Source organism: Motacilla alba, chromosome 10 (assembly GCF_015832195.1).
Source record: "Motacilla alba alba isolate MOTALB_02 chromosome 10, Motacilla_alba_V1.0_pri, whole genome shotgun sequence".
Taxonomy (NCBI): Eukaryota; Metazoa; Chordata; class Aves; order Passeriformes; family Motacillidae; genus Motacilla; species Motacilla alba.
Genome location: NC_052025.1, coordinates 19535821 through 19559709, shown reverse-complemented (window position 1 = coordinate 19559709; position 23889 = coordinate 19535821). Strand labels below are relative to the sequence as shown.

General features: G+C 48.2%; 2 protein-coding genes across 6 annotated transcripts in view; one reads left to right on the top strand and one right to left on the bottom strand.

Moving 5' to 3' along the window:
* Positions 1–43: 43 nt before the first annotated feature.
* Positions 44–3501, top strand: CALML4 (calmodulin like 4). Its single transcript, XM_038146950.1, has 5 exons — positions 44–170; positions 289–319; positions 1458–1598; positions 2138–2326; positions 3142–3501. The coding sequence occupies exons 1-5, from the start codon at positions 168–170 to the stop codon at positions 3237–3239; spliced, it is 462 nt and encodes a 153-aa protein (XP_038002878.1). The 5' UTR covers positions 44–167; the 3' UTR covers positions 3240–3501.
* Positions 3502–9105: 5604 nt separating this feature from the next.
* Positions 9106–23889, bottom strand: part of PIAS1 (protein inhibitor of activated STAT 1) — a 66933-nt gene continuing 52149 nt past the window's right edge. For all 5 annotated transcript variants that reach the window (XM_038146762.1, XM_038146761.1, XM_038146764.1 and 2 more), the window contains 8 exons: positions 21461–21566; positions 19908–19981; positions 15611–15771; positions 13951–14081; positions 13555–13732; positions 11652–11794; positions 11416–11453; positions 9106–9588 (listed from right to left, as the gene is read on the bottom strand). In XM_038146762.1, coding sequence (XP_038002690.1) covers positions 9292–9588; positions 11416–11453; positions 11652–11794; positions 13555–13732; positions 13951–14081; positions 15611–15771; positions 19908–19981; positions 21461–21566 — 1128 coding nt within the window. In that variant the 3' untranslated portion in view covers positions 9106–9291. The remainder of the gene's footprint in view (positions 9589–11415; positions 11454–11651; positions 11795–13554; positions 13733–13950; positions 14082–15610; positions 15772–19907; positions 19982–21460; positions 21567–23889) is intronic.

Below are 23889 nucleotides of genomic sequence, written 5' to 3'. Positions count from 1 at the left end.
TTTTCCCGGCGGGAGCGGGAGCGGGAGCCGAGCCCGCCCCGTAGCCATGGCAGCGGGTGTTCATTTCACCTCCGCCCGCCGGACTTTAGCCCTGGATAAAGCTCCCAGTGCCAGCGGCCGCCTCCGCTCCCGCCGGGATCCCCAGCCCCGGGATTGTCCCCAAAGCCATGGTGAGTGACTGCGGGCTCGGCCGGGCCCCTCCGCGCCCCCGGATCTCATTTCAAAGATGCTCCGTTTTTAAAACCGTTTTAAAGATTTGTTTCTTTCCCCTCTCCGTTCCTGCTCCAGGCGAAGTTCCTGTCCCAGGATCAAATCAACGGTAGGTGCGGGTTTGTTCCGCTTCGGGCGTTAATTAGCGGGATTAAAGTTACATTTATATAAAAATGGTGTTTTTCCCCCCAGAGTGTCTCAGTGCGGGCGCGCTGTCCCGGCTCTGCCGGGATCTGCTGCCTGGAAAAGCAGGGAAATGTCCCGGCTCCAGGGAATGCTGCAGCGCCAGGGCACCGCTGCCAATCCCGGGAAAATCGCGGATTCCAGCGGCCCCGGCCCCGGCCGGGAGCGTGCGGGGCCGCGGGAGGGGAGAGAGAGGAGGAGGAGGAAGAGGAGGAGGAAGGAGGCGGCGCAGGGAATCCAAATTCCTGCTGCGAGCCGCCCTGGGAACGGGGAGCCGCGCCCGGGACTGGGATTGCTCCGGGAGTGGCCCAAGGAAGCTGAAATGAGGCTATTAATGAGGCTATTAATGAGGCTATTAATCGGAGTATTATTATTGCAAATCTGATCAGCTCCGCCGAGGGATTGGCGAGCGGAGGAGGCGGCCGGGCCAGGGGAGGCCACGGCGCCCACGGGGACCCCCGGGACACCCCCGGAGCATCCCCGGGGCACCCCCGGGACACCCCCGGAGCATCCCCGGGGCACCCCCGGCCCGCTGCAGCCGCCCCGGCAGCGAGGGCTGGGGACAGCGGGGACAAGGACGGGGATGGCACCAAACCTCCAAAATCTCCTCTCCTCTCCTCTCCTCTCCTCTCCTCTCCTCTCCTCTCCTCTCCTCTCCTCTCCTCTCCTCTTTCCTTCTGCAGTCTCCTCCTCCTTTCGTTTCCTTCTTCCCCTCCTTCCACTTTCTTTCCCTTCTTCCTCTTCTCCTTCCCCTCCACCATCCTCCCCCTCGCTCCTTCAGCCTCTCCCGCCCCTCCAAGGCAGGCAAAGCGCTTTTAACCCAAACCCTCCCCTTCCTCAGCCCTTTCCCCCTCCCGTCCTCGCTTCCTCAGCCGGGAGGGCCCCAATTAGCGCCGCTCGGGGTTTTAATTACCCTTAATTCCCCCTGCTTCCCCCCCGTGCCCATCACCCTCCGGGAAAGGCGACACCCCCGGGGCCGACACCGGATCCCGGCTGGAGCCGTGCCCGGCCCCGAGCGGGGCTCAATGGGATCCCGGCCTGACCCGGCTCTGGTTCTTAATTAGAGTTCAAGGAATGCTTTTCCCTGTACGACAAGAAACAGAAAGGGAAGATCAAAGCCTCGGAGCTGCTGGCAGTGATGAGGTGCCTGGGAGCCAGCCCCACGCCGGGAGAGGTGCAGAGGCACCTGCAGCTGCACAGGATCGGTGAGCTCCCTGCACAGCCACAAAACGGGGATCAAACATGGAAAAATTCCGTTTTTCTGGAGCCAGGGTGTTCCGTCCAGCCAGAGCAGTGTCCAGAAGCTGCTGTGGTGTGTTAAATCCAGCCCACGGGCTAAAACAACGCCACTAAAATCCCCCCAAGAGCAGGAGACAAACATTCAGTATGGATTTGGAGGGTGGGAGACTGCCCAGGCCGAGCAACGGAGGTGGAAGAGCACCAAAGGAAAGGTGTCCAGCTGAAAATCCGTGGGAAAAACAAAGCAGGAAAAGCGAAGGATTGTGAAACCAGGTGGGGAGGGGGAATGAAAAATTCAGGATCCGAGTTCAGAGCACAAATTGAGCAGAGTTATAAACGGGATTTAGGAGAAAAGCCCCACTTTGTGACGTGCCCTGATCCAGACCAGGGACAGGGAAAGAAACCCCAGGAAAGGGAACTGGGGGAGGAGGAGGAGGGGGTTGTTTAATCCTGGATCCAGCCCCCAGACGAGCCATTCCCAAAGGATCTGCCCTTCCTTCCGCAGACAGGAACGCAGAGCTGGACTTCTCCACCTTCCTGAACATCATGTACAGGCAGATGAAGCAGGAGGAGCCCGAGGAGGAGATCCTGAGAGCCCTGGCCATGATTGACAGGCAGAAGAGAGGAGTGATCTCCGTGCCCGAGCTCCGCGCCAAGCTCACCCGGCTGGGGGAGAAGCTTTCCGAGGAGGAAGGTACCCTGCAGATCCCACTGGGACCAAACTCCTTTTCCTTTCCTCCTTTCCTGCTTTCTCCTTTCCTGCTTCCTCCTTTCCTTTCCCTTTCCTCTCCTTTCCTTTTCCTTTCCTCCTTTCTCCTCTCCTCCTTCTCTCCTTTCCTCCTTTTTCCTTTCCTCCTTTTTCCTTTCCTTTCCTTTCCTTTCCTTTCCTCTCCTTTCTCCTTTCCTTTCCTTTCCTTTCCTCTCCTTTCTCCTTTCCTTTCCTTTTTCCTTTCCTTTCCTTTTTCCTTTCCTTTTTCCTTTCCTTTTTCCTTTCCTTTTTCCTTTCCTTTTTCCTTTCCTTTCCTTTCCTTCCCTTCCCTTTCTCCCTTTCCTCTCCTTCCCTTCCCTTTCCTCCCCTTTCTCCCTTTCCTCTCCTTTCCTTTCTCCCTCTCCCCCTCTCTTTCCCCCTGCTCCCTGACGCTGCCTCTGGGGTGAGGAAGGGCCGGTGCCAGCAGGAGACCCCGGAGTAAAAACAGGCAAAAACCCCAAACGCCTCCAGTTTGTCACAAATTCGGCTCCGAGGGGCACAACAAACCCCAAACTCCATCTGGACTAAATTTGTGGGGGATTTTTTCCTCCCCTGTGGAACTCAAACCGATGGATATCCCTGCTCCAGAGAATTTTACATGGAATTAAAATCCAGGTGCTGATTGGTGCCAGTTTGAAACTCCCCCCTGATCCCAGAGGTGCCTGCCAACAAAAATCCCCCAATCCTGCAGTGCTGCCTCCCTTCTGCACGCCCCAACAGCCCCAAACATCCCATCCCAGCGATGTTTTCCCATTTTCCAGTGGATGACCTGCTGAAAGAAGCCAAAGTTGGGCCAAGTGGAATGATCAAATACGAGGAGTTTGTGCGCCTCATTTGCCTTCCCTCGGTCGACTACTGAAACCCAGAGGGGGATTTGCTAAGAGCAGCACCCGCAGGGGTTTTGTTTCTGTTTTTCCCACTTCCTAGTCAGACTCAGGAACCATCAGTTGCCTTTCAGATCCTGATTTTGCCTTCGTTTAGCGCTGACACTTCCACAGGTTCCGCCCTGATTGCTGGAAAAACACGAAATATTATAATATATAAATATATGTTGTTATAGCAATAATAACTGTTATTGAAATAAACCGAGTGTGACAACGCGTGTCAAGATCTAAAAAAAATGATTTTAAAAAAGCATTTAAGTGTTGGGATTGTGGCAGAAGGAACTCATGGCCAAGGTCTCCTGGTTTTCCAGGAAGTCAGCACAGCCCAGCAGGTGTTTGGTGTCTGCAGAAAGGAAAAAACAGGGAAAAAGGAAAAACAGGGCCAGGAAAATTCCCCTTTTCCACACCAGGAAAAACAGGGCCAGGAAAATTCCCCTTTTCCACACCAGGAAAAACCTCCCCAGGAAAATTCCCCTTTTCCACACCAGGAAAAACCTCCCCAGGGAAATTCCCCTTTTCCACACCAGGTAAAACCTCCCCTACTCCAGACTGATGAAGCCCCCCCTGCTCCTCGTTTTCCAGGTGGATTAAAGCCCCTCTGATCCTCATTCTTGTCCCACCTGGATCTCAGAGCCCCCCGCAGGTCCTCAAAGGGGTGTCAGGAATTTCGGGCAGCTCTCCCTGGATTCAGCTGAGGAGTTTCACAGGGATGGTGGCACAAGCAGTGACCTGGGAAACTCCCACATTCCCATAAATCTGCTCTGGCTTCTGCTCCAGGAGCCTCCTCCTCTCCCTCCACCCTTTTTTTAATCCTGAGTCTCCTCTTTGCTCCATCCGTGAAATAATCAGGAATTAAATCCTGGCAGCCACAGCAGACCCAAGGAATGTCCCCCCACACACACCTGCCTGTCCCACGGGTCAGGGCACGCCCCACACACGTGTGCGTGTCCCACAGGGGCTGCACATCCCAGAGGTGTGTGACCAGACACGTGCGGGCACCCCCACACACCCGCGCACATCCCAAACACACCAACACATCCCAGGCGTGCACATCCACAGACACGTGTCACATCCCAAACACAGGAACACATCCCAGGTGTGCACATCCACAGACACGAGTCACATCCCAAACACAGGAACACATCCCAGGCGTGCACATCCACAGACACGAGTCACATCCCAAACACACCAACACATCCCAGGTGTGTGCACATCCCACACAAACACATCCCAGGCGTGTGCACATCCACAGACACGTGTCACATCCCAAACACAGGAACACATCCCAGGTGTGCACATCCACAGACACGTGTCACATCCCAAACCCGAGCACATCCCAGGTGTGCACATCCCACACACCCGCGCACATCCCAAACACACGAACACATCCCAGGTGTGCACATCCCAGAGACACAAACACATCCCAGGTGTGCACATCCACAGACATGTGTCACATCCCAAACCCGTGCACATCCCAGAGACACATGTCATATCCCAAACACACGAACACATCCCAGGCGTGTGTACATCCCAGAGACACAAGTCACATCCCACACAAACACATCCCAGGCGTGTGCACATCCACACACCCGCACACATCCCAAACACACGAACACATCCCATGTGTGCACATCCCAGAGACACGTGTCACATCCCAAACACACGAACACATCCCAGGTGTGTGCACATCCCAGAAACACGTGTCACATCCCAAACCTGTGCACATCCCAGGCGTGTGCACATCCCACACAAACACATCCCAGGTGTGTGCACATCCCACAGACACGCGTCACATCCCAAACCCGTGCACATCCCAGAGACACACACGTGCATGTCCCAGACATGTGTCTGCACATCCCACACATGTCTACACATCCCCCAGGTGTGTCTGCACACCCGTGTGCACATCCCACAGGTGTCTGCACCTCCCCCAGGTGTGTCTGCACCTCCCACAGGTGTGTCTGCACCTCCCACAGGTGTGCACATCCCCAGCCAGATGTGCACATTCCCATCCAGATGTGCCCATCCCAGCACATCTGCCCCCAGGTGTGTGCCCCCCGGCCGTGGCCGTGCACACCCCTCTCCAGGTGGCACACCCCGAGGACAATCCCACCTGCAATTCCAGGGATCACAGCAGGAGCACAGCCCAGGCCACCACTGCCGAGCAGCAGACAGAGCTGGAGTTTGGACGTTTGAGAATTGGGAAGTTTGGAAGTCGGGGAGTTTGGGAATTTGGGAGTTTAGGACTTGGAGCACTTGGGAGTTCGGGGATTTCCCAAATCCACAAATAACTCCCAAATTCAGGAGTTTGGGCATTTGGGAGTTATTTGGGAATGACGTGCGCAGGGAATGGGGAGAAGCAGGCTGAAGGCTCACTTGTGCCCACAGGCACGGAGGAATTCCAGCCTCGGGAATGCCAGAGCGTGGAACAGGGATGCTCCCAGGCCCGGGATCCTGCAGGGCTGCAGGGCACAGGTCACAAACGCCAGCCCTGAGCCTGGAGCCTTCCTCCCACTGGGATCACAGGGAATGGGGAACGCTGCTGCCATTCCCAAAGTGCCAGATCCCAGGATACCCACACCGCCACCTTCCATTTCCCATGGGATGAACAGGGAGCCTTCCTCCCACTGGAATCACAGGGAATGCTCCTGTCCAAGCTGCCATTCCCAAGTGCCAAACCCCAGGATACCAGCACCACCAAGTCCCATTTCCCATGGGATTTAAGGGGTTTTGGACCCGGAGCCTTTCTCCCAGCAGGGATCTCAGGGAATGGGAACACCAAGCCGAGCTGCCATTCCCAAAGTGCCAGATCCCAGGATACCCACACCGCCACCTTCTATTTCCCATGGGATGAACAGGGAGCCTTCCTCCCACTGGGATCACAGGGAATGGGGAATGCTCCTGTCCAAGCTGCCATTCCCAAGTGCCAAACCCCAGGATACCAGCACCACCACATTCCATTTCCCATGGGATTTACGGGGTTTTGATCCCGCTGCTCTCGGGGTCACCCTTCACAGCCTCCATGGAAAGGAGGGAAAGGAGCTGTGAGCAATCCCAAATCCCTGCTGGATGCTCCAGGGGCTGGGACAGGCAGGCTCCAGGCAAACCACAGCACTCACGCCCCCGATTCCAGAAAAATCCTCCAGCTCATCCATGAACATCTCCTCCTCAACTGGGAAAGAGATATTCCCAGCAGAGGCTGAATCATTTCAAAATCAGACCGTTTCAAAAGTAAGTCTTTCCCATTTTCTATCCTTTTATTTCTTTTTTTTTTTCCTTTTTTAAACTGACATTTAATAAATTATAAAATCGGTGTATGGTGAAATAGAATATATCAGCCAGATATGTATGAAATACACATGCATGGGAAAAAACTATTGAACTCACCTGGAACTCACACACACGGATCTATAAATACATATATACACACACATATACATATAAACACCAACAGTTTCCTTTTTCCAAAATTCAAGTCAACTATTTAGTGGCAGAGGGATGCTGTAAAAACACTAAAAACAATTTTTGATGCCACATCATGTGAACCTTTCAAATAACCATACGACTGATCAGACAGCAATACCTAATGCTACTTGGATTAAAGATTTTTTTTTTTTGCTTTTTTTCTTGGTTTTTTTAAAATTTTTTCCTGTTTTTTTTTCCTTTTTTTTTAATCAATGCAAGATTTATATTTAATTTTTTTTTTTTTGAGACGACTTCATAGGCAAAAGGTGGCCCTTGTCAATGCTTGAAGCAACTATTTGCAATCAACAGGTTTTTTTTTTGGACATGAAAAAAAAATTCAGACAAGAATCTGCTAATTTTAGTATTCCTTAACTCTCTTTTTCCTGATAAACTCAATACCTGCACTTTCAACCAGTTATAAAAATATTTTTCACACCAGAGGAAATATTTACTCTCTCTGACATGGACTTTGGGACACAAGAGAATCACTTCCTTCCCTCCCCCTTTCTCTGACTTTAAAGAATCTCCTGAAAAAAATCTGCATTCCAGCTATTTACACATTCCACTCCTTAAAGAAGAACGGATCAGCCCAAATGACCCAAAAAAAAAAAAATTTCCTATGTCATGCACAACTTAAAAACAATGAGAAAAGAAACCAGGAACCAAAAACAGCTGAAAAAAATCCAGGGAATCCAAAGAACTCCGGGGGGGAAAAGTGAATTTTGGAAGCCGCTACCCCTACAAGAGCAGGGTGGGGAGGAACAATCTGGGTTTTCCTGGGGATATCAGGGATATCCAGGCTGAGCTCGGAGCATGCAGGGTGTGCTGGGGCACAGACTCCATAAAGATGGAACATCTCGTGCCACAAGCCATTCCTCAGCTGGGATCTGGGGATCTAACTCCATAAAGATGGAACATCTCAGGCCACAAGCCATTCCTCAGCTGGGATCTGGGGCTCTAACTCCATAAAGATGGAGCATCTTGTCCCTCAAATCATTCCTCAGCTGGGATCTGGGGCTCTAACTCCATAAAGATGGAGCATCTTGTCCCTCAAATCATTCCTCAGCTGGGATTTGGGGCTCTAACTCCATAAGGATGGAACATCTCGTGCCACAAGCCTTTCCTCAGCTGGGATCTGGGGCTCCACTCCACACCAATGGAGCATCTTGTCCCTCAAATCATCCCTCAGATGGGATTTGGAGCTTCACGTCCACAGGTGAAGGGATTTGGAGCTTTGTTCCACAGGTGATTGCTCAGCTGGGATTTGATGTTGATTTGGGGCTCCACAAAAAATGGAACATCTCATCCCACAAGTCATTCCTCAGCTGGGATTTGGGGCTCTAACACCATAAAAATGGAACACATTGTCCAAATCGAATTCATTTCCCAATGAATTCCTCAACAAGTCATTCCTCAGCTGGGATTTGATGTTGATTTGGGGCTCCTCAAAAATGGAACATCTTGTCCCTCAAATCATTCCTCAGCTGGGATTTGGGGCTCTGCTCCACACGAATGGAACACCTTGTCCCACAGGTCACTGCTCAGCTGAGATTTGATGGGGTCAGGCCCTCAGGAGTAACTGATCCCAAAAATATTCTGAGTATATTCTGAGTATTCTGGACTATTCCGAGTTGGGAGGGACCCACGAGGATCCAAGTCCCTGCACAGGGCACCTCAAAATCCCACCCTGCGCATCCCTGGGAGCTTTGTCCCAGCGTTCCTGGAGCTCTGGCAGCCTTGGGAATGTCAGCATTCCCTGGGGAGCCTGGGCAGTGCCCCACACCCTCTGGAGGTGGAATTTTCCCTGAAATCCAACCTAAACCTCCCAGTCAGCTTCATGTAATTCCCTGGATGAATTTGCAACGTTCCTGACTGAAGCATGGAATTCCAAAGGAGAATCTGCCTGGGTAGAGGGGCACACGGGACCAGAAATGCCAAAAACATCCCAAAAAACCAACCCCACTCCTGAAAGGCTCTGGGCTGCAGGCAGAGCAGGGGCTGCTCTGCTGCCAGAATTACAAAATCTGCACTGAACATGGGATGGGGGAATCAGATTCCACCAGCCAAGGGAAATTCTCCAAGAGGAGAAAAAAACCCCTCTCCCCAAGGCTGAGCTTTAGAAGCTCAGCTCCTCTCCTGTTTCTTTAACTGTGGAGAAAATAATGCCATTGGTGTCCAAACTACAGGGGGGGAAAAAGAAAAGGAAAAAAAACTCACATGACAAATGCACAGGTGTAAAATCTTCAGCATCCATAAAAATGAACTGAAGCTCCTTGTTTTTCTTAATTTTTTTTTCTCTTTTGTCTTTTTTTTTTTCTTATTTTTACCAGCGAGGCCATCTTAGGTTTATATACAAAAGTAAAACTGAAAATAGACTTTTTTTTTTTTTGTTCTCTGTACACATAAATTTTTTTTTCCCCTTTTTTAAAAAAAGGAAAAAAAAAACCACCTTGTCTTAACTTTGTTTTTTTTTTCTCTCTGAACAGAAAGGAAAACCGAGCACGAAGATTTCCTCTGTCCCCCCAAACCCCCTAAAAAAAAAAAAAATAAAATAGAAATGAATCAGTCCAAGGAGATAATATCTGGTATGATACCAAAGATCGAGGCCGTGTCCGTGCTGCTCCTGCTGGCCACGGGGTGCCCGTGGGTGTCCCGCAGGCTGTTGGAGGAGACCAGGCTGCTGTTGCTGCCGCTGCTGCTGCCGTTGGTGGCGGGCAGGGAGCCGCTGCCCCCCGCGCTGAGCTGGTCCAGGAACATCTGGGACGAGGTGTAGGGGAAAAAGCGGGAGTGCAAAAGTTCCTGATCGTCCGAGGCCGACACGGCGGCGGCGGCGGCGGCGAGGAGGGAGGTGTTGTAATGCTGGGGGGGAGAAAGGGTTCAAATTCGTTTTTAAAATTTAAAATTCTTCTGAGGGAAGTAAATAAAGGGGGTTTTGTCAAGGGGAGGTTTCGGGAGCTCTGGGTTTCACAGCAGCTCGGGCAGCGGGACGTGGAATGGGTTTTTAGCTCTGTGGTGCCCCAGTTTTGAAAGCGGGAAGGAATTGGGGATGCTGGGGTCACAAACATGGTTTGTAAACCCAAACCCACAGAGCAGCAGGGAGGGAATGGGATCAGGGAATCCCAGCTGGGAAAAAGGGCAAGCAGGAATGGGATCAGAGAGCCCAAAGCAGGAAAAGGACAAGCAGGAATGGGATCAGGGAATCCTAGCTGGGAAAAACGGCAAGCGGGAATGGGATCAGAGAGCCCAAAGCAGGAAAAGGACAGGAATGGGATCAGAGAATCCTAGCTAGGAAAAAGGGCAAGCAGGAATGGGATCAGGGAATCCTAGCTGGGAAAAAGGGCAAGCAGGAATGGGATCAGGGAATCCTAGCTGGGAAAAACGGCAAGCAGGAATGGGATCAGGGAATCCTAGCTAGGAAAAAGGGCAAGCAGGAATGGGATCAGAGAGCCCAAAGCAGGAAAAGGACAGGAATGGGATCAGGGAATCCTAGCTGGGAAAAGGACAGGAATGGGATCAGGGAATTCTAGCTGGGAAAAAGGGCAAGCAGGAATGGGATCAGAGAGCCCAAAGCAGGAAAAGGACAAGCAGGAATGGGATCAGGGAATCCTAGCTGGGAAAAAGGGCAAGCAGGAATGGGATCAGAGAGCCCAAAGCAGGAAAAGGACAGGAACGGGATCAGGGAATCCCAGCTGGGAAAAAGGGCAAGCAGCAATGGGATCAGAGAATCCCAGCTAGGAAAAAGGGCAAGCAGGAATGGGAACAGGGAATCCTAGCTGGGAAAAAGGCAAGGAGGAATGGGATCAGAGAATCCTAGCTAGGAAAAAGGGCAAGCAGGAATGGGATCAGAGAGCCCAAACCAGGAAAAGGACAGGAATGGGATCAGAGAGCCCAAACCAGGAAAAGGGCAAGCAGCAGCACTTGTGGTTTTTTTGTTTTGGTTTTTTTTTTTTTTTTTTGTTTAGCTGTTCAAAAAATCCCTTGGGGGTGAAATTCCCCCAAATTCATTTTGCCAGCCCCCAGAAGCCAGGGAGAGCCCAGCTGAGAGGTGGAGCTGTGCTGATCCCTGCTGGCAGCAAGGCACAATCCTGGGAAATGCATTTAGGGCCAGCCTGGCCCGCGGGGTGGAGCAGGGGCTGTCCCTCTCTGCTGCAGCCCCGAAGGGCAGGAGCCTGAGCAGCCAAAAATCCCATTTACACACAACCCCCCTGCAGGGGAACGCTGCTCTCAGTGCTCCTTCCCACCACGGCTCAACATCCAGGCTGTCCCAGCCTTGTTGCCAAAGATTTCTCCACAACCAGAGCAGCATTCCCTGGATCAGAAGCATTCCCAGACCCTGGGTATTCAGCCAGATTTCCTGACCCGAATTCCCAGAGCAGGCTCTGCTCTCCATGGGGACAGCAAAGTGTCCCTCAGCTTTCAGAGCAATTTTAGTGCAATTTCCCTCTTGGGAGGGCAGAAGGGCAGGGGGATATCCCAGCTCCCTTTTTTTGGAGGAAAAGGGATCAAGCTGCACCTTCATTCCACAGTGAAGTGGCTGCTGAGTTTAAAAGTTTGGAACTCCCCAGATGTTTCTTTTTGCTGTGCCTCATCCCACTCCTGTGCTCAGACAATGCTGCTGCTGCTTCCCACACAGCAAATCCCGCTTGGAGAAGTGTTTGCCACAGCATTTGGCTCTCCCTGACTTACCTGATTGTCACCTGACAGGAAAGGGAAGAAATCTAAACCTGTCAAGAGACAAAAAACAAAATTCAGCTTCTCAAAGCAGCCCCTGTCCATTCTGTCACCACTTACACTGAAATAAAACCAGCCTAACGCTGATGACACCCCAAATTCTCTTTGCTAGCAGCAGTATTAACCTCATTATTTTTATTTTAGGATTAAATTTGTGCCTGGAGAGCTGTGCAGGTGCAGCCAGAACTCACCTTGCAGGTCATAAGGCATGGGTGTCATATGGAATGGATGCCTGTAGTCCTGGATGAGTGATGTGTTGATGTAGCTGGTGTCCACAGCAGGAAGGCTTGGGGTTCTTGACACGGGAGAAGCTTGGTGGGGTAAATTTAAAATGCTGGAAGGGGAAAAAAAAGCTTGTTAAGAGCATAAAATGCACTCTTGTTTACTGCTGTCCCATCAAGGGATGCTTATTTTCAAACTGGACTTCAACTCCAAACACATTCTGAGCTCCCTGGAGGATGTGCAGCCATCCCAAAGCTGCACCACCCACTCCCCAAGCTTCTCCTCACAATATCCCACCAGGAACATCCCTTCGGTCCAGCACAGCTGGAATCTGGGAAAGGAAAGTTCAGCCCCAAAGAGCAGAAACTGCAAATGGTGCTGGGATCTCTGGGAATGCGTTACAGGTGTTTTCAACAGGGACAAGCCAATCCTGAAGGAATATGGAACCCAAAACCCCACAGGGGACCTGAGACACCCCACAGGGGACCTGTGTGACCCCACAGGGGACCTGTGACACCCCACAGGGGACCCGTGTGACCCCACAGGGGACCTGTGTGACCCCACAGGGGACCTGTGACACCCCACAGGGGACTTATGACACCCCACAGGGGACCTGTGACACCCCAGAGGGACCTGTATGACCCCACAGGGGACCTGTGACACCCCAGAGGGACCTGTGACACCCCAGAGGGGACCCGTGTGACCCCACAGGGGACCTGTGACACCCCAGAGGGGACCCGTGTGACCCCACAGCACGGACACCCTACAAGGTGATTCCAGCTGGAAAAGGCCTCGAGGGCTTCGAGGGATCACTGAGTGATTCCCACTGTGGAGCAGGAACACTTCCCGCAGGATGCCTGCCTTCCATCCCAGAATATTTATGCAAACCAGGAGCTATTTCCAGCCTGGCTGCTCAGGTGTGCCCAGGTGCTTGTGGCACTCCCTACTCCCACAGCCCTGCTCCTCCCTGGCTGCTGCTTCCACATTTCCCTACGGAAGAAAAACATTCCCAGATTTGCATAATCCACACTTCTCTGCCTTCTGCACCATTTTACACTCATTTTCTCAAATACAACTGAAATATTTTGTGTTGCACACTCAAAGCTGGGAGTCCATTTGCACCAATTCACAAACAGCTGAAATATTTTATGATGTTGCACACTTGAAACTGTGATTCCCCTTGCACCATTTCACAAACACAACTGAAATACTTCTGTGGCACACTCAAAGCTGATTCCCCTTGCACTATTTCACAAACACAACTGAAATATTTCCTTGTGTTCCACACTCAAAGCTGATTCCCTTTGCACCATTTCAAAAACAACAGAAATATCTGTGTTCCACACTTAAATCTTCGATTCCCTTGCACCATTTCACAGACACAACTGAAATATTTGTGTTGCACACTCAAAGCTGTGATTCCCCTTTGCACCAATTCACAAACACAACTGAAATATTTCCTTGTGTTCCACACTTAAATCTTTGATTCCCTTTGCACCATTTCACAGACACAACTGAAATATCTCATTGTATTCCACACTCAAATCTTTGATTCCCTGTGCATCAATCCACAAACACAACTGAAATATTTCCTTGTGTTCCACACTCTAATCTTTGGTTCCCCTTGCACCGTTTCACAGACACAACTGAAATATCTCATTGTATTCCACACTAAGATCTTTGATTCCCTGTGCACCGTTTCACAGACACAACTGAAATGTTTCACTTCACCCAAAGCTGAGATTCCAACCCCATCCTCGTGCTGGGAGCAAACCCAGAGCCACCAAACGAGGCTCTGACCCAACCCCAGAGGTTTCCAGAGCTGATTGATTCTGGAATCTCTGAGGGGCCCCTGCAGTGCCCTGTGCTCACCCCTTGTTGTTCATGGGTGATGCTGGGGATATGGAGGGACAGCTCCTCTTGGCTGAGGGCTCCTCCTCCTCCTCGTCTGAGGAGCTGTCGATGGTCAGGTCGATCACTTCCACCTTCTTGTTTTTGTTGGATTGTTGGTGAGAGGACACCTGGTGTTCCAAGGAGGAGCTGATGCATCCTGCACAGAACCAACAGTCAGTTACAACCACAGCTCGTTAAAAAGATCACAATTAAATAATAGCAGAATGCTGGTAACTTTAAACACCATCAGCCCCAGACAGGAGTGACCCCATAAAGTGAACAGAAATGATTAAAGCTATAAATACATGTTTAAAAACGAGCATTTTGGGAGGTGAAGGATCCCAGAGTGGCCTCCACAGCCCAGCCCTGGCTCACCATCCACTCCGTTGTAGGACGCTGTCACCTCCTGCACTTCCTTCTTGGACCTCATGGGAGCCCAGGACCCATCCTCCTTGAACTGGATTTCATCACAATCTGTGCAGAACTTCAGGATTTCCATGAACAACCTGTCCATAAAAACATTTCGTATCAGTCCTAAAAAAGAGCTTTTTTTCCTTTATTAGTCAGTGTAAGTCTGGAGTTGTGGTGAAGCTTTGACTGCTCTGCTCTTCCTTCAGATCCCTCCTTGAAAACAAGGAATCACTGACAAAATTCAAGTATTGCCTAAAATAAAAATCTGCAAAAATTATTTAAAAGCACTGAGGGTGGAATCCTGCAGAGCTCATGACACAGAACTCTCCATTTCCCAAAACAAAGGAATTCTGTGAACCAGAGCTGATAAAAAAATCCTTTCCTTACCCCCTTTGACAAAACTTAACTGAGGAAACCTCTCCTAAATCTGAGGATTTAAGGCCTTGTGAAGCTTCCTGCCAAATGCTGAGCACGAGAATCTCAATTTGCAGCCTCTTCTCCCACAGGCACCCCCTAAAATTTTAGGATCCTGGCAGCACACCACTGCCAGTGGGAATTCCAGCTTCTGACCAGGCCCATTCATGTGGTTCTGCAGGGAAGAGCTTGGCTTTAATTAGACTTGGCTTTAATCAGCTCCCTCCTTCTCAGACTGGAGCATTTTCCACCAATGGAAATGGTGGAAATTCTTCTCTTTGGGATGCTCCAGTTAGATCAGACCAAACATCTGCACCTGGCAGCACCAGGAGAAGTAAGGGAAACGTGGGGTTTGCATTATTTCTGGTTTTTTTGGCTTTGCTGTTTTAGGCAGAAACCTCAAGCAGGAGCCCCCAGCTCTTTGATCCAAGGAGATTTATCCCTGGAAATCTGGGATGCAGGAGTCCAGAACAGCCTGAGTGTCTCTTGCAGGGCTCTAAAGGGATCCTGAGTGACCTCACCCTTCCCTGGCAAAACAAAACACACATTCCCTAAAAGACTCATCGTTGATGAGGTGGTTTTTTAACATTTTGGGGGTTCTTGGGGGTTTTCAGCTTTGCTCTCGGGGTTTTTGTGTGCGTGTTTCATCAATTTTTGGGATTTGTTTTTATACTGAGAGTATGCTCAGAAATCTCTACTTGTTCTCTCCCTCTGTATAAAAAAGAAGAAATATTTCTCTCTCAAAGAAATTAAAATGCAAACACAGAAATCCACACTTGGCCCAGCCCGAGGTGAGATTTATTTATTTTTTTGGTGTTTTGCAAGCAGGCAGAGCCAGGGAATCAATCTGTGTGTCACTTTCTACAGATAGCAACCCCCCGAGTGTGAAACTGCACCCGGAATTGTGCAGGCACTCAGAGGGGTGGCAGCATTGATTTGCTCTGTCTGTTACCAGCCCTGCCAGATTTGTACAGCTGCTCCATGAAAAGGTAAACCCAACACGGTGCTGTCTGCACCCAGGAAAGCTCAGGAATTCACTGAGAACTGCTCTCATCGTTATCAAGCTGAGTTTGAAGGAGCAGAATTCTTGAGAAGGAGCTGCAGCAGCAGCAGCAGGGAAATTCAGCACGGGGAGCTCCAAAAAGGAGGGAAATCCATTCAAGTTTCAGACAGAACATCCCATCTGGGTTCTGACTGCAGCTTCACTCACCCATCAATGATGAGGTGCTCATAAGGAGCTTTCTTGTCACACACAGGGCACACCCAGGTGGGTTTTTTCTCGTTCATTTGGATGTAGAGAGTGGCATCGAAACACTGCAGGTGGGAGCAGGTCAGGGCCCTGCAGGGGATGGTCAGGCGCATCTTGCCAAGCTGGAAGAGAAAAAAAACAGGATTTTATTACCCTGGAGTTCAATTAACCACCTGGGCTCTCCTGCCTGAAAAGAGACAAGAGTTAGGTTGAGTGCTATTCCAGAAAGAGTTCTCAGAAATCTGAGTTTTGTCACATACACACAGTTCCCTCCTTCCTGTATGCTTGAAATGGCATAAAAGTGAATTTTGAGTTTTGTTTGATCCAGGGAGCTGAAGAATACGTCCTGCCATATTCCTGTAACAAAATGCACTGAGCACCTGTAAGCAGCAGTGTCCTGGATGGACCAAAAATAGAATTATTATATATTATTTCATGTATTACATGGACCAAAAACAGAATTACCCTACATTATCATGAAAGTATCATTACACTGAAAGGACAGCAGACAGCAAAAGGAATTTCACTTTAATCTGAAACAAAAATCTCCTCACAAAACCCCAGCAGTTGCTCAAAAAACCCCAAATGTTCTTGCTTGCTATACTATTGGAACTTTTCTACTTTCAGATTTTCCAGCTGTAGTTAGTTCTTTTTTTCTCTGCTCTTTCTGTTTCTAAGGCTTGTTTTTTACAGCGTTCTGAAAATCTTCTTACCCTTATTATTTCCTACATTTCCTCCTCTTGGTACAACTAAAAAGAAACTCTTTGACCTTTGTTGTTTATTGACTACTTCGCGTCACATGGCTCTGCTATAATACATATTTTTGTTTATTTGAATCATTGCTCTTGTTCTAAGCATTGCTGCAGCCAAGTGCAGCTCAGGAGGGGCCTGGACTGACCCCACCCAAGGTGAGAGCAGCAAGGTCTGAAGGGGATTTTCACCACATGAAAACCCAACAGAGCAATAATTTATGGAGTGATGCCTTGGGCTGAGCTGGAGCTGGGCAGAGTTACAGAATAAAGCAGGGATTCATCCAAAGCATCTCCTCCATGGATCCACCTTGGGCAGCACCAGAGCCCAGCCAGGGCTGCCCCAAGAGGAACCCAAATGGTCCCAAAATGAACCCAAGATGAACCCAAATGGTCCCAAAATGCACGAGCGCTCCCGGGGTCTCTCCCCTGGCTCAGCTCTGCTCCATTTGCACCTTGCAGTTCATTGTCCCGTTCCAGCTTTAGCCCAGGCACTCCCACCCTGCTTGTTTTCCTCTCTCCAGCCCACGCTGTTTGTGCTCCTGGGCTGAGCTTTGGGTCGTTTGTCCTTGGTCCCAGCTGGAGCAGGAATTGTTTTGTGTCCCTGCTCTGTGCAGAGCTCAGCATCCCCTGATGTGAACCCAGCCCCACACACTAAAGCAGCACAGAATGTGAGAAATAGAAAAGCCAAACCTGAGGCATGGGGAGCCCTGCTCCCACTGAGGAGTGTGAAGGTGTGTTTACGGGACTCAAACACCCACGAGGCTGCACCCGAGCAGCTCTGGCTGCTCCCAGGGCTGGCCGTGCAGGTTTTGGGAGCGTGGCTCGATCCAGCTGATGCTGAGCAGTACAAGGAGGATGCCACAGGATGGCACCAGAATATCCCCAACCCAAACCCACACCGCAAACAAAGGCTCTTCTCACAGGCCACCCCTTCCTCCAGCCCGATGGGGAGGGCTTGTTTTTATTCCCTCTGAACTGAAATCTTTATTTTTTGTTTATTTTTTGTGTTTATTTTCTTTTCCTTCCCTCTGGCTCTCAGTCACTGTCACCCTAAAGCAATGGGAGGGGACACAGAATTCCCTGGGGACAGAGAATTCCCACAGGAGATGCTCTGGTGCCAGGTGTTTGGCACCTCCTCCCTCCAAATCCATGACCAAGCACATTATTCCCATCCCAAAAATGACATTATTCCCATCCCAAAAATGACATTATTCCCATCCCAAAAATCACATTATTCCCATCCCAAAAATGACATTATCCCCATCCCAAAAATGACATTATTCCCATCCCAAAATGGCATTCTTCCCATCCCAAAAATGACATTTATTCCCATCCCAAAAACATTATTCCCATCCCAAAAACGACATTATCCCCATCCCAAAATCACATTATTCCCATCCCAAAAATGACATTATCCCCATCCCAAAATCACGTTATCCCCATCCCAAAATCACGTTATTCCCATCCCAAAATCACGTTATTCCCATCCCAAAACCAGCTCCCCCCTGCTCTGTGTGTGTCAGGAATTCTCATCTCCCAGGTGCTGGGGCAATGGCTCATCTCATTTTTGGGCACAGTCCCCCAGCTCAGGAGCATCAGAGGGAAAACCTGGATGCTCCAAAAGGAAAATAAGGAAGGTCAAAGACAGGAAGGGGAAAAAACAGATTTAAAAGCAAGGAAGATATTTTTTCCCAAGGTTTCGGTAGAAAACAAAACAACAAAAAAAAGCAGATTATAAACAAGAAAGATTTTCTCCAGGATTTTGGTAAAAAACACCTCTGCCTGTGCTGTCCCTGAGGAAAAAAAACAACCAAGATTTAAAAAGCAGGAAGATTTTTCCCAAGGCTTTGGTAGAAAATCTCTGCCTGTGACGTCCCTGAGGGAAAAAAACCCCAAAATTTAAAAACCAGGAAGATTTTCCCCAAGGTTTTGGTAAAAAAAACTTCAGCCTGTGATGTCCCTGAGGGGGAAAAATATTTAAAAACCAGGAATATTTTTCCCAAGATTTTGGTAGAAAACCTCTGCCTGAGATGGGATTTAACCCCACTCAGAGCTCCCAGGTTGATGCTTTTTTTCCCATTTTTGGCACTGAACCTCCTGGATCAGCTCTGCCACAAAAAACCCAAAAAAGCAGGGATGCACCCCGAGTGTGGAAAAGCTGCATTCCCATCACTGGGACCCATTCCTGCCTGCCGGCAGCCAAAAAAACACTGCATTAATTTCTTTCACGAGCACACAAAACATTTCCATTTCCCTGCTAAAAACCAGGAGTTCAGGATTTGTAAACAAAGCTGCAGAACCTCCAGCGGAGCCCCGGATTTGGAATTTTTCTCCAGTTAAATATTTGGTCTGGCTGCAGGGCCTGGGGATTCATTTCTTTGTGCTTGCAGGGGGAAGAATGAACATGAATTTGAGTGTGTTCCTGAAGTCCAGGCTCAGAGCAGCACCTCTGGATCCTGGATGCCAAATTCCAAGGAAGCTCGGACAGTATGGAGGGTAAAATTAAAAATTAAAATTAAAATTAAAATTAAATGTAAAATTAAAATTAAAATTATAAATCCTAAACCCACCACCCCTCCTTTATTTCCTGGCTATTCCCATGGAGAATCACAGCCAGCAGAGGGGAGAGCAGCACCCTCCCCATCCCAGAGTGATGCTCAATTCCTGAATTTCCCATGCAAATCAGTCTTTTCAGGGTGCACCTTCAGAGCATTGAAACATCAGAAAACAACCCCAAAAAACAGAGAAAATCTTCTCCCTGAGCCCAAAGACTGGGGATTAGCAAGGGAAAACACAGGGCTGTAAATGGAATTCCATGCAGAGCTGGGAAGGATTTCAGCAGTGCTGCAATAAAGGGACTCTGTCCATCAATGCAGAATTCCAATCTTCTGAAGGTGCCCTGCACCTGAAAAGAGTCCCAGAGATTCAGAGAAGAGCACATCATGTTAAAATGATGAATTATCACTGATTTATCACTGGTAACACAAATCCAGGAATAAAATAGTGCATCTACTGGGTTAAAACCAACATCAAGATCTCTGCCCCTTGCATTTTCACTGGAATTATTTCCTCTCACTTCTACTGGATCAAAACATTCTGTGTGAACAACTCCAGGACCCTGCTTTGGTTTGAAATTCAGATTATTAAATCCAAGTGTGTTTTTGCACAATTCCAGGAGGAGCTGCCTCCTTTGGCTGCCTTGAACAGCAGATTTTCCCCTTCTCCCCCTTTCTGGGAGAGTTTTTATCAACCCAAGCCCAGCCTGCACTCTGAGAAGATCCAGTGACACATTAAATGTATGCTTACATTTATTTTGAGTAACATTTCCCAGCTAATGGAATATTCATTTTCCCGGGGGCATTTCAGAAGCTTTTCAGCACAGAGACAGAGAATTTCAGCTGCTCTCTGTCCCCACAAAGTCACACCAGGTAAACACGAGGTAATTTCCACCACAACAGCCACGTTTCCATCAGAATCACTTTTGAGGGAATAAAAAATCAACTTACTGGACAAAGCAGAGACACTCTTAGGCTGGTTGTTGCTATTTCACTGTCTGGATCAGCAGTTAGTTTCTCTTTAACTGGCATTTGAAAGAAGAAAAGGTTTATTTTAATTAAATTCAAGCATGAATTGGATAATAAAGAAATAAAATAAGTCTGAAATGGCGTGGTAAACTTTGAATTCATGACCCCTAAAAATGTGTTTATCCAGAGATGCCTTAACTCCTTTGCATGCAATTTTGGACCTGACCATTATTTAGTATTTAATATCACATAAATTTCACTTCCAACTCCAAGCTAAACTCGTTAACGACTCTCACAAGGACAGGCACCACTCTAACCCCCAAATCCTCAACAAGTGACTTCAAACTGAAAAGCAAATTGAGCAATCAGCAGTACCCTGACAAAATCTGAGATTTAAATAACTGCAGTGAAATACTGAACTCTTGAATTCCTGCAGCTTTTCATCCTCTAGTTTTATTTCCAAGGCCTGTTTCATGAGCAGCCATTGGTAAAATGAACAAGTCAGGCTCCTTTTATTCCTGCCCTAAGGAATACTGGACCTACACCTTCATCCTCACCTTGCACAGCAGCTGCCACCTGGAACTTGGGAGATTTTTGTGCATTTTGTGCATAAACCCGTAGATTTTTGTGCATTTTTAATGCATTTTGTGCATAAATCATCAAACTGGATTAGGAAAAATTAATGCCCAGCATTATTATTTAGTGCTGGACTCATTTCTTCCCCTCTGGAGAAGGTACAACCCCTGATGTGAGCATTAATTAAAGAGTAATTTTATATGGATCAGGTGCTGGGATTTCCCCCCTCTCCCTGAAAACCAAACCTGCAGCAGTTTTTACTGTTTTTATGCCACAAACTTGCCCCAATTTGTTGTCAGAGGGAACAAAAAGGCAGCAAATTCACTCTGGAGGGAGCAGGGGCTCTGTGCTGGGCACTGTCCCCAAGCTCACCCCACAGCTTTGGGAACAGAAATGCCAGACCCAGGCCCAGAAATGCCAAGTTCACTGTAAAATGTTGTAAAACTTGTGCCATTCTGCACCATTTTTTACTGCTGCACTCATTTTTCCCCTCTGGAGAAGGTACAACCCCTGATGTGAGCATTAATTAAAGAGTAACACCCCAATCAGGAGCTGGGATTTCCCCCTCTCCCTGAAAACCAAACCCGCAGCGGTTTGTGCTGATTTTACGCCACAAACTTGCACCGATTTCTTCTCCTGAGGTACTGAATGCCCACTTGACTGCAGAGCACAGTTGTGCCATTCTGCACAAACAAAGCCAGGATGGCTGAGCTGAAAGAGATTCTCTTGCATTTTTCCCCTCGCAGTGTCAACAGGGTTCCTGGACCGGCTCCTAGTGCAAACAAAGGCTCCGAGTCTTTGAATTGCAGCTGAACACAAAGAGCACCACTATCACATTCCCAAAGCCCAGAGGGCTGTAGGAAGTCCAAAGCTTGGTTAGCACAGTCCTAATTCCAAATCTCCCCTCACAAAAGTGATTTTTTTTTTTCCCTTTTTACAAAAGGCCGGCAGACACATACTCAGTGCTCTGGAGTGATCCGGGTTCCGGATGCCCTTGGCCCGCAACCGCTGCAGGAGCACCGTGGAGGAGAGCTGCTTCACCAGGTACACTGCCATGGAATAGTTCTGGAAAACAACACAAAACATCAAGGAAAATCCCAAAAAAACATCAGGGAAAATCCCTGTCTGCAGCACGTAACAGTCTGTTATGGGATTGCGTGGAGGAGAGCTGCTTCACCAGGTACACTGCCATGGAATAGTTCTGGAAAACACCACACAAAACATCAGGGAAAATCCCCAAAAAACATCAGGAAAATCCCTGTCTGCAGCACATAACAGTCTGTTATGGGATTGCAGGGCACTGTGGAGGAGAGCTGCTTCACCAGGTACACTGCCATGGAATAGTTCTGGAAAACACCACACAAAACATCAGGGAAAATCCCAAAAACATCAGAGAAACCCCCAAAAACATCAGGGAAAATCCCAATTCTGCAGCACATAACAGTCTGTTATGGGATTGCGTGGAGGAGAGCTGCTTCACCAGGTACACTGCCATGGAATAGTTCTGGAAAACAACACAAAACAGAGAAAACCCCCAAAAAATCAGAGAAAACACCAAAAACATCAGGGAAAATCCCTGTCTGCAGCACAGAACAGTTTGTTATGGGATTGCAGGGCACTGTGGAGGAGAGCTGCTTCTGGAAAACCCCAAAAACATCAGGGAAAATGCCAAAAACATCAGGGAAAATCCTGTCTGCAGCACACGACAGTTTGTTATGGGATTGCAGAGAACCATGGAGGAGAGCTACTTCAATTTTATATTGATAATATTCAGTACTCCACTTGTATCAGTACACTGAATTTTATATGGATAATGTTCAGCACTGCACTGGTGTCAGTATATTTAATTTTATATTGATAATATTCAGCACTGCACTGGTGTCAGTATTCAATTTTACATGGACAATGTTCAGCACTGCACTCATGTCAGTATATTTAATTCTATATTGATAATATTCAGCACTGCACTGGTGTCAGTATATTTAATTCTATATTGATAATATTCAGCACTGCACTGGTGTCAGTATATTTAATTTTATACTGATAATATTCAGCACTGCACTGGTGTCAGTATATTTAATTTCACATGGACAGTGTTCAGCACTACACTGGTGTCAGTATATTTAATTTCACATGGACAGTGTTCAGCACTGCACTGGTGTCAGTATATTTAATTTTATATGTACAATGTTCAGCACTGCACTGGTGTCAGTGCATTTAAGGAAAGCTGTCAGGTCAAATATGATCAGAAGTTGTTTTTTTTTTAATAAAAGCCTGTTTTGTTTTCAACATAGGAAAAGGAGCAGCGATGCCTCTTGCCAAGATGCATCACCTGCAGTATCTGCAAGCACTGGCCATCTTTTTCTTCTCCTCCTGCACTCAATTGTCTCTGAAATGTGAATTTCATCACCAAAGCAGGTCAGAGGCAGAACCCAACTCTGTCAAGTGCCACAACTCAGAGGAACCTTCCCTCATGGAATGAGCTCTCCCTGCCATGGAGCCCAAATTCCTGGGATTTCTGAAGCTCTCATTTTTCTTATAATCTCAAAAAAAAATCAGGTTAGAAATGTCTTTCTAAAAATGTGACTCAGCAGCAACACCTTTCATCCCCAGAACGGAAAGGACCAAATCCGTGCTCTCACATTAGGGTACGTCAATTAGATTTTGATTTGAACAGTGGCTAAACCTGGAGCTGCATTCTTACAATTTTAATTGAGAAATAAAAGGCTTCCCTCAGCAACTGCCGCACGTTTCCACTTTAAAAAAATCCATGTAATTGTGACATCCCCCCATCCTTTATTCAGGATCTGAAGGCAGGATCTCAGTGATATATCTCACCACAAAATCACACCAATTGGAGCAGCATCAGAAACACCACATTCTCAATATTTTATTCTCACAATGAACGCTTCTCACATCGTTAAAAACCACTACTGCCTTAACTTGTTTGTTTAATGCCTCAATTAGGAGAGGAGTTAGAAAAATGCTAATTAACGTTGTGAAATTATTTACCGACAGCTTGAATCTACAAAGGCAGGAGCTTGCCCAAGGCATCTTGTACAGAAGGCTCTTGGAACAGATTGTGTAAAAATCACAGTGAGGACTCCAGCAAAGGTAGGGAGCACAGTCGGGACCAGAACTGGCTCTTGAGGGAAGGGGGAGAGGGGAACTCACATTTTGTGCTACACAGGCACAGCCAAATATAAAATAATTCTTCACATTTCACTGCCAAAGTCTCAAAGAATCAAACTAGGAAAGGTTGTGTCTTAAAGAATCAGTTTAGGAAGGGTTGTGTCTTAAAGAATCTGTTTAGGAAGGGTTGTGTCTTAAAGAATCAATTTAGGAAGGACTGTGTCTTAAAGAATCAATTTAGGAAGGACTGTGTCTT